This window comes from Salmo salar, chromosome ssa05 (genome assembly GCF_905237065.1).
Source record: "Salmo salar chromosome ssa05, Ssal_v3.1, whole genome shotgun sequence".
Taxonomy (NCBI): domain Eukaryota; kingdom Metazoa; phylum Chordata; class Actinopteri; order Salmoniformes; family Salmonidae; genus Salmo; species Salmo salar.
The window spans coordinates 47,102,807-47,113,038 of NC_059446.1; the positions used below are offsets into that span (position 1 = coordinate 47,102,807).

At 39.5% G+C, this 10,232-nt stretch overlaps 1 protein-coding gene and 1 long non-coding RNA gene across 6 annotated transcripts; one reads left to right on the forward strand and one right to left on the reverse strand.

Annotated features, from left to right (window-relative positions):
- Positions 1–935: 935 nt before the first annotated feature.
- Positions 936–7,830, reverse strand: LOC106604983 (transcription initiation factor TFIID subunit 12). Of its 3 annotated transcripts, none has more exons than XM_014200159.2 (6): positions 7,630–7,830; positions 6,143–6,390; positions 5,680–5,757; positions 5,446–5,560; positions 4,437–4,525; positions 936–1,765 (listed from the first exon to the last, which is right to left on the reverse strand). In XM_014200159.2, exons 2-6 carry the CDS (start codon positions 6,311–6,313, stop codon positions 1,730–1,732), a joined length of 489 nt encoding a protein of 162 aa, XP_014055634.1. In that variant the 5' UTR covers positions 6,314–6,390; positions 7,630–7,830; the 3' UTR covers positions 936–1,729. The 3 variants fall into 3 exon arrangements, with proteins under 3 accessions (XP_014055634.1, XP_014055635.1, XP_014055636.1); XM_014200160.2 differs by lacking the exon at positions 7,630–7,830 and adding an exon at positions 7,223–7,460; XM_014200161.2 differs by lacking the exon at positions 7,630–7,830 and adding an exon at positions 7,061–7,091.
- A 12-nt stretch (positions 7,831–7,842) lies between these two features.
- On the forward strand, positions 7,843–9,950 carry LOC106604984 (uncharacterized). 3 transcript variants are annotated; one of them, XR_001328773.2, is made up of 4 exons: positions 7,843–8,272; positions 8,878–9,019; positions 9,158–9,234; positions 9,321–9,950. It is a non-coding gene; the product is annotated as an uncharacterized lncRNA (long non-coding RNA). The 3 variants fall into 3 exon arrangements; XR_006769886.1 differs by having other exon boundaries at positions 7,859–8,272; positions 8,399–9,019; XR_006769885.1 differs by having other exon boundaries at positions 7,877–9,019.
- The last annotated feature ends 282 nt before the right edge of the window (positions 9,951–10,232 follow it).

Sequence of the window (10,232 nt, forward strand, 5' to 3'; positions counted from 1 at the left end):
GTTCTTCAGCTTGCAAGCCTCCCCTCTTTTCCTCCAAACATAATTGGTCATTATGGCCAAACAGTTCCATTTTTGTTTCATCAGACCAGAGGACATTTCTCCAAAAAGTATAATCTTTGTCCCCATGTGCAGTTGCAAACCAATGTCTTGCTTTTTTTATGGCGGCTTTGGAGCAGTGGCTTCTTCCTTTCTGAGCGGCCTTTCAGGTTATGTCGATATAGGACTCATTTTACTGTGGATATAGATACTTTTGCCAGGACATAATTTTCTGGAATTTTCCAAGCTGTTTAAAGGCACAGTCAGTGTATGTAAACTTCTGATCCACTGGAATTGTGATACAGTGAATTATAAGTGAAATAATCTGTCTGTAAACAATTGTTGGAAAAATTACTTATGTCATGCACAAAGTAGATGTCCTAACCGACTTGCCAAAACTATAGTTTGTTAACAAGACATTTGTGGAATGGTTGAAAAACGAGTTTTAATGACTCCAACCTAAGTGTATGTAAACTTCCGACTTCAACTGTATGCCATGTCACAATGCTGCCCTTGAAAAACTGACTGCCATCTTGGACAAAAGATCATAAGATAGTCTTGACTTGAGGCTCTTCACCAGATGAGGAGAAGAAATGTTACAAGATGGGCATTACCAATTGTGCCAATTTGTCAGAACATGGACATAGACATAACACATGTAAAATTCTTTGCAAGTGCGTGAACAGGGAATTTTCTGAGGTCACTAGTTTGTCCTCCAGAATCGAGAAACTCTATACCAGTGGTATTACAGTTATGAAAATGTTGTCAAATCTCTTTACCCTGAATAGTGATATACTGATGTAATCCATTTATATAGAAAGTGAACTCTGAAAAACTCAAGTTTCCAACAAATGAGAAAGAACATGACTGAACAGTGAAATAAACACACAAATTAAATGTCAAGTGAAATATGAATCTTATTTATGGAATAAAAATAACAGGTTTAACTAAAACACTGCCATATAAAGTAAAACAAATGTTACAGCTTCCCCACACATCGCCAAATAAGGACCATTACCCAACCCCATCTCACTGCAGTCTGGCAACATAAGACATACTTCACATACTTATTATTTTTGAATAATAGTCAGTCATTTGTTGTTAATTGTTGACATCTTATGAAAAACAATGTCCTGGGTAATTTTCTAATGAACTATGGAGATGACATCAGATCCCTACAGCACACAAAAACATTGTGCCGTGACAGTATCCTGGAAACCAACTAAATGCAAATGGTGTATATTTCTGATGTTAGATGAAGGGGGTTAGTTTATGTGACAAAAACTAAACACATAACAGCAAAACGCATGCCAGACAAAATCAACAAAAACAAAAAAAGTGGGAAAGAGTATGGAAGCCACCACCATATTGAAGGTGGTTACCCCCTGAACAAAAAAGTAAAGTTGAACAGATAATTCCAAAAACAAAACACTGTCCCAAAACAACACTCCATACCGGAGTGTACATTTACACTGAATGAGAAGTGTGTGATTTTGGCCAGTCTGTGGTGAAAAGCATTAAAAAGGACTCAAGATCAAAATACTTGTGTGATGATGGAGCTGACAAATCACACACAAAACCTGGGGAAGATGAAGACATGGGTGAAAGAATGTCCCCCATTATTAGAAATACACAGAGAAAAGACAAAGACAAACAGCACAGAGGGTTTGTGCGAGGCTGGTTCCAGGTCTTGCTACTTTTTGGTTGTTTTGCGGATCAATGCCATTCTCTGGATGAGACAAATGAAAAACATGCTCAATCACTATTGCATTTAGGTCATTTTTTCGTAGACATTCTTATCCAGAGCACCTTAAAGTCAGTGCTTTCAACTAAGGTTGGTAAGACAACCACATATGAGTCCCATATTATATGAAGGAAATTATTTTCAATACTTCCTAAACAAACAATACACCAAAAATAATAATTACATAATACATGTACAATGCTGTGAAACAGTATTTGCCCCCTTTCTAATTTTCTCTACTTTTGCATATTTTTGATACTGAATGTTATATCTTCAACCAAAACCTAATATTAGACAAAGGGAACCTGAGTGAACAAATAACACAACAATTACATACTTATTTCCAGTGGTGTAAAGTACTTTTAAGTAAAAATACTTTAAAGTGCTAAATAAGTAGCTTTTGGGGTATCTGTACTTTACTATTTATATGACAACTTTTACTTCACTACATTCCCAAAGAAAATAATGTACTTTTTACTCCATACATTTTCCCTGACACCCTAAAGTACACGTTATATTTTGAATGCTTAGCAGGACAGGAAAATTGTCAAATTCACACACACATCAAGAGAACATTCCTGGTCTGATCTGGTGGACTCACTAAACACAAATGCTTCGTTTGTAAAGATGTCTGGCCCACTCTTCCATGCATAACTGCTTTAGCAACATGTGGGTTTTCAAGCATGAACTGCTCATTTCAAGTCCTGCCACAACATCTCAATTGGGATTAGGTCTGAACTTTGACTAGGCCATTCCAAAACTTCAAATGGGCTGCTTTTTAGCCATTTTCATGTAGACTTGATTGTGTGTTTTGGATCATTATCTTGCTGCAGGACTCAGCTGCGCTTCAGCTTCAGCTCACAGACGGATGGCCTGACATTCTCCTGTAGAATCATCTGATACAGAGCAGAATTCATGGTTCCTTCTAGGGCTGGGTGATATGGCCAAAATCTCATATCCCGATAATGATACATATCACATTTGCTGTAAATTCAATGAATAAATAGTTTAATATAAAATAACTACATGTAAAGGCCTATTTCTTATTACATTTTGAATTATACTCAACAAATAAAAGGTACTTACTCATATTTGATTATTTCTCCTTTTATTTAGAACCTTTGCGCACATGTTCAATTAAGCATTTAAACATAAAATATTAATGTATAAAATCTAAATATATATATATTAATGTATAAAATCTAAATATATATATATATATATATATATATATATATATATATATAAAATAACATACAAAACAGGCAAGCCCACAAATAAATAAATAAATAAATAAATAAAAATATATATATATATATATATATATATATTTGTGGGCTTGCCTGTTTTGTATGTTATTTTGGCATTAATGTGTGTCACATATCAATTTGCATTTGGTACCTTGGATCGAGTGTTAGCACCAACTCACGAAACCCCCGTTCTCAACCGTGTAAATTGGGGCCATGTCTTTGCAGATGTAAGTTGTAATGGCAGCTGTTCTCTCTCATCTTCGTGATTCTTTGCCATATGGTGTGCCGCGGGCAAAAGCCTCTTGCGAGTCGGGGGTTTGTTTTGAGCACTCGACTGTACTTTTTTGGGTCTCACCTGTAGACTCTTTCCGTACTGTTTCACATGATTATTGCGTAGGTGGTAAAAGAGGTTAGTGGTGTTTGAGCCTGTTGTTGGGACCGGCCTGCGGCATATTTTGCAGAGGACGGTTTTCTGGTCCGTGTCAGACTTATCATACCCAAACCACGTCCATGGGACCAAAGTAGCCCCTCTTTTAGGTAGGAGCTCCTTGCTCTGTGTCACGTTCACTCTCCTCCATGTTTGTTTGTGTTGCAAATTTCCCCGTGTGGAAGAACGCAAAGCGTCGTCCAATTGACGACAAATATTGCCGTAAAGAGTGATTTGCGACACAACGAAATAAACGATAGACGTTTTTCTATCTTCACACGATATATATCGTCATATCGCCCAGCCCTAGTTCCTTCTATTAAGGCAAGTCGTCTAGGTCCTGAAGTAGCAAAGCATCCTAAAACTATCACACTACCACCCACCACCATGCTTGACCATTGGTATAAGGTTCTTACTGTGTAACTGGTTGTGCCCACCAAATCTCATCGGAAAAGTTTACTCAAGTTTGCCAAAAAGCACCTGGATGATCATCAAGAATCTTTGAAGAATGTTCTTTGGATGACATGGGTACCATTATGCCTGGTGAAAACCAAACATTGCATTCATTCTTCTAAGAGTCTTGATGATCATCCAGGTGCTTTTTGGCAAACTTGAGTAAACTTTTCCGATGAGATTTGGTTGCATTCATTCAGCTAAAGGTGGCACAACCAGTTATTGAGTGTAAGGGGGCAATTACTTTTTCACACAGGGGAATTGGGTGTTGCATAACTTTGTTAATTAATAAAATAAGTACATCTTTCTTTGTTACTTGTAAACTCAGGTTCCCTTTATCTAATATTATGTTTTGGTTGAAGATCTGATAACAATCAGTATCAAAAATATTGAAAAATGGAAAGACTCAGAAATGTGGAAAAAACTTTCACAGCACTGTTCATTTAAATTATTGAAAGTTTAGCACAATTCATTAGTATAAATGTGAACCCTGGGTGTGATCAAGAAGAAAGAGTGACAAACAAACCTGTTTGTGCGCCTCTGTCGTACAAGCCTTCTTATACGGCCGAATCTCATCTGAACCATAGCCAGGAATCCACATGTTCCATTGGCGCTCTGTTGAGTGGCGGACAACACAGGGAGTAAGAATAAAAATCTAAGAGAAAATACACTCAACAGGAAATGGTCCATTAACTTCATCCACCTTTTATATGCATATCTTTAAAACTCAAAACTGCTCTTAAGACTCTGTTCATTTTTGGCATAGTAAATTAATCATTCCAGTAATGGAGACAAACACTGCTTATGCCACAATAGCTGCCAGGGCTCTACGGTGCGACCATTTTACTCACATATGCACCTGGAATTTTTATTTAGAAGCACCAGTGCACCTAGAAAAATGAAGGATTCCAGCGTTATTACCGCTAATATTGTGATCCTAAATTTCTTTGTGTGCGCCAACATTTCTCAACTTAGGCGCACACGTGCTCCTTGTAAAAAAGTTCAGCATATAGCCCTGACTGCAGCGGCTGCTGCTGCAACCATTTGTTTTATTTCACCTTTATTTAACCAGGTAGGCTAGTTGAAAACAAGTTCTCATTTACAACTGCAACCTGGCCAAGATAAAGCAAAGCAGTGCGACACAAACAACAACACAGAGTTACACATGGGATAAACAAACACAGTCAATAATACAATAGAAAAAGTCTATAAACAGTGTGTGCAAATGAGGTAAGATAAGGGAAGTGAGGCAATAAATAGGCCATAGTGGCGAAATAATTACAATATAGCAATTAAACACTGAGTTTATAGATGTGCAGAAGATACTTGCATTTAAGAGCAGTTGGAGGCCACGGAAGGAGAGTTGTAATGGCATTGAAGCTCGTCTGGAGGTTAGTTAACACAGTGTCCAAAGAAGGGCCAGAAGTATACAGAATGGTGTCGTCTGCATAGTGGATTAGTGAATCACCAGCAGCAAGAGCGACATCATTGATGTATCCAGAGAAAAGCCAGTATCAGCCTGTACTTTTACTCACCCAGGTGTAGCTGAACGTCCTTCACTTCTAAGGTGTTGGATTTGCGATGGCGGGCCAGTTGACAGGCAGCCGTCACCACACTGTCAATGAAGTCATCCGCAATCTGCAGTAGCATCTGAGAGGAAGACAGATGTGGGACCTCAGGTCACAAGTGATGAGGCTCCAAAACATTGCATGCATTGTGGTTTGGGACGCCATCTTCAGTGAAAGACACTTCTGAGCTAGGAAGCATACCTCCTCCACATCCTCATCGAGCTGCTCATTGGGGTCAATCTCTCTTACGAGGTCCTGCAGCTTCTTTTTACTCAACACCTGAGTGGAGGGCAAACAGGTTGTTCGTCATAGTCAATGGTGCACTAGAAGCAGTCAAGCAGAGTGGCTAGGGAGATGAACATAGAAGGCATGTTTTTACAGAACCAACCAGCACATGAAACTGAAGGATTGGCGTCAATGTATGTAAAGACAAGTAGTAATTGTACCTTACAGTTATAGTGAATTCTTTGAACAATTCTATTTAAAAACGTCACCCAGCAAGAGTATACCATGGTAGTAATTATTAGCCACCAAATGGAAGAATCCGAACTGAAACAGGGAGGGACTTCCTGTCCAATAAGAAAGATACATTTTCATTTTCTGTCGCAAAACTTTTTACAGCATGCCCCAGGTTGGTGATGAGGAGATGGATAGGAGGACTCACCTGACTTCCTTCTGGGCTGATTCTGCCGGCAGGGCCAGGTGTGCCCATCACCTTCCCTGGGGCGGCGGCGTTGCTATTGGCCATGCTGGTGGCGAGAGGTGGTGTTGATGAGGCCTCGGCTTTCACGGTGAAGAAGTTGGAGTGGTTGGACTGTGGTTGGTACTGGGTCATAATCTGCCAGACCTAGGATGTCAGATGATAGGGCCTCTCTCTGGGTCTGTACTGTCGTAAGGACCAGGTCCGTGAAACTGGAATCAGAAGGGAAAAGTGTGAGAAAAAAAGCTCCTTGCGCCCTCAATCAACAAGCACACAGAATGCCAGGGTGAGGACAGACTGGTACATGGGATATAACTAGGGCCTTATAAAATGTGCGGTGTGGAGAACGCCTACACTAAAGGGTAATTACACCCCCAAACCCACATTTCTTCTATTTTTCCCCAGACCTCAAAACTGGTATCCTGATGTAGTTAATATTGTAGTCCACAACAATGCTTTAAGTGTGATTTTGAGCATGAAAACCTGAAAAACAAACATAATTTGGGAAAAAAAATCTTATAGGGTCCTAGTCAAATCATGACATCTAGGTAGTTAGCTAGTCTGACATTTAAATAGCTAACTAAAACCTGCCATGATATTTCTATGGATATTTACTGAGTAGTTAAAAAAACAAATATCACACATTGCGGCTGGCAAACAAGTAAACATTACACGTCTGTCAGTCAGTCTTACATTATCGCGTATGGGCATATCAACACTCACGTGACAGCTAAGTTAGCTAGCTGGCTATGTTTATTGACTAGCTAGCCGGCCGACATGTTAACTGGATAAATATTTATTGAGCACATGTTGATTGTATGATATCGTGAGACAAGCGTTAAATTTAACTAAAGGAATCCGTAATCATGTTGAAAAACTAACGTTGGTAACAAATGCATCACAACCACAGCTAATTTCAGTTAACATCAGTTAGTTAGCAGGCTAACATGGTTTAGCTAGGTAACGTTACAGATTTAGCAAATATTCAGCTTGAAGACATTTTCCATGGAATGGTCCAAGCAAGCGTATATAGCAAATAAATACCTTTAGCCAGCTAGATACCTGCTAACACAACATGGGGAGGATCTCAATTGCAGACGTCATCTATCATCTACCTCCTTCTCAAAAAACCATTGGAGGAGAGGGTCCGAAGGGCGGGACCTCTGGCTTTGTCATCCAATGTGTTTTTGAGAAGGAAAGAGGACCCGAGCATTAAATAACTGAGATCTTCCCATAATCATTACGCTGTGCAAGCTTGCTGGACAAATGTGCAAGCTTGCTGGACAAATGTACAAGTAATCTCTCTCAAAAAAAAGTATATATATATACACACACTTTTGTTTTTGAGAGAGAGAGATTACTTGTACATTTGTCCAGCAAGCTTGCACAGCGTAATGATTATGGGAAGATCTCAGTGTATATATATGTATGTGTGTGTTTTAAATACTTACATGACAAAATAAACACTATCTCCCCATGTTTTAAACTAGCTACTTTAAGTCCACACAACACAAACCCGTCTATGGCTAGAAAGTCCGATTTTTTTCTTATGTATTTCCGGTACACCCAAATTGACGTACTCCTCCCCCCCAGTGTCTGATGAGGGAAATGTAACACAATGTAGCAACGCCCACTTCCGCTCTACTTCCTACCCGATACATAGCTTCCTGTCCCGATCACGTCCTGTCAGCCTGATTGTAGCCATAGCAGCTTCGAAGTCCCTCGTTTTATTATCTCAGTATATTAATATAATCATATTTTTATAGCGTTTTTTTATTGTTATAATTCTTGTTGAAAATTATGTTTATCCCTTCAGTTAGGGATTTTTGTAATTCGATTATTTTGTTCTGTGTCTTTTTTGGTCTCTTCGCTAGCTAGCTATTAACATTCTAACTAGTAAGGTGACTCGCAATTAGCCAACGCCTCCCTCCCCTACCAATCATGGCACTGCTTTACTCAGGACGCTCGTAAAAGCTACCAAAGATCACATTGACGGATGTACATCGTCTGGCCAAGATAAGTAGCAAAGCACCGAACTCCAAGTTAAAAACAAGGATTCAAACTTTGTGTCCAGTTACCTTTTCAACTACGAAGGTAAGTATAGCCAAGTTGCCTATCAGATCAGACAAGGACGTTTACTCAAAGCTGTAACGTAGTTTAAGACATGCCTTTTACAGTAGCTAGCTAATATGATTGCTCTTTCTTTTTATTCCAAAACAGCTTCGAACAGGGCCAACGTGACAGGAGAGGTCAGCATAAGGGCTTGCTGCTATAGGTCCATGAGGAAAAATTAGAAACCACACAGTTTGAGTGTAGGGTGAAAAGGCAGGTGTTTGTGACACACTATATGCAGGTTACACAGTCAGAGATGAAGCCTAGTCTTAGACTAAGGAGTTCCTGTCAATGGAGATCTGCATTAAGAGGCATTGCTTAGTCTATGAATAGGCTTAACCCATGTCTATCAAACCGTTCTTAGTGTAGTAATTGTTCAGTTGTTTTCCTTGCTGTTTATGTGAGCTCTGTTATGTTGGACGCATTAGATTACAATTAAACAAGGACATATACCGTTAATAGAAAAGTTTACATCCGTATTGCTGTAATGAATTTAGTTGCATGTTGCGGCAGTCATTTCTGTTTGCGTTGAGTGATTTTTAGTCTAATCATTTTCTTTTTATATCTCCGCGTGGGTTGTACTGAAGCCCTCTGAGCCAGTAACAATGACACATCACCACACAGTTGCATTACTATTCCAGTCTGCACACTAAGATGGGAACACCAGTCATCCCATCTGTGCACAGCTGCACAGAGGCCGAGCAGCAGTGGCATAAGCCAAGGACTATGGTATGTTTTAATAGCTATACCACATATCAAAATCATATGGTTATAATCCCATCACAATGCTAATAAACTATTTCATGAAAACTTAAATCGTCTCATGATTAGATTTAGAATAGTGCCCTTGTACTTTATTTTTTACAGGGTCTGCAACCTGGGCCCATAGGCAAAATGACCATCACCAAGGCCACCAAAAAGCGCATGGCAGAAGGAGGGATTAGGTGAGTATTCCCTAATAGCCAGTATAATAGGTAGTAGCTGGTCATATCCTATTAAACTTTGACTATATAAAATTATTTAATTTCAGGTGGTTTCAAGTACATTGTTTAGATTGGCTAACCACAGCGGCTGCTTTGCGGAAGTACAGCGCCCTTTTTGGAACGCTCCCTGACCTCTCAGTTCTCCAGATAGAAGAGGCATACAAGAACTTTGACCCTCTATCCAAACCATTGATCTGCAGCATGGGGATGAAGGCTGAAAAGCTTTTAGGTGACTCCCACTTTGGAAGGGTATAGTTGGAGAGCCTCCTGTCTTACCAGCAGCCTCCAATCACAATGTGACCATAGTTCACTATAAGGAGACACCACCATTCCCTTTACTGCCCCTGGATGGCTACAGACTGGAGAGCAACTTTCAAGGCTGCACTTGTGCTCAATGAAGAAGACCAGCTTCACATAGTCTCTTCAGGTGAGAGAATACATAGAGACCCAGCGGTGTTCTCACTAATTAGAGAGAAGGGTGACTGGTACTACTTATGTGTACATGCAAAAGTTCTTAGGCAGGAAAGACTAAATAACAAGGGACAGGCTCCTTTATCTTTCAATTAATGAAAGGGAAACAAATCAACATCTGTCTGTGCAATTCATTAATAATTTAAAATAATTCAGTAAAATGTTTCTGTTCTCATCACTGTAAATAAAAACTCTTTATAACATTTTGTTTGGAGTATAAGCAGAGGTGTTTATTATCAATAAAGGGACTACTGGTGTTAGACAATGTGGATGGTCACAGCAAAAAAAGGAAAGATGCATTGCAGTAGTAGCTCATTGCTCCTTGGCCCATGCCTTCACAAGAGGCCTAAACTGGTAGTTTTGTGAGAAGGCAAGCCACAGCCCAGATGCAGTTGATGCTTCCCATCAGTGACATGAGGATCTCTTGGACATGGTAATATTCCACTGGAATAGCAAAGGTACTGCTCCCTTTTTTAGACGTCGAAGCC

Bases quoted from the DNA above. Each gene is read 5' to 3' on its own strand.
- LOC106604983 (XM_014200159.2), bottom strand. From the start codon at position 6,313: ATGACCCAGTACCAACCACAGTCCAACCACTCCAACTTCTTCACCGTG. The intron at 5,758-6,142 runs GTGAGTCCTCCT...CCCTCCACTCAG, and splicing joins TCAGCCCAGAAGGAAGTCAG to GTGTTGAGTAAAAAGAAGCT. The intron at 1,766-4,436 runs GTTTGTTTGTCA...TGTCTCATCCAG, and splicing joins CGACAGAGGCGCACAAACAG to AGAATGGCATTGATCCGCAA.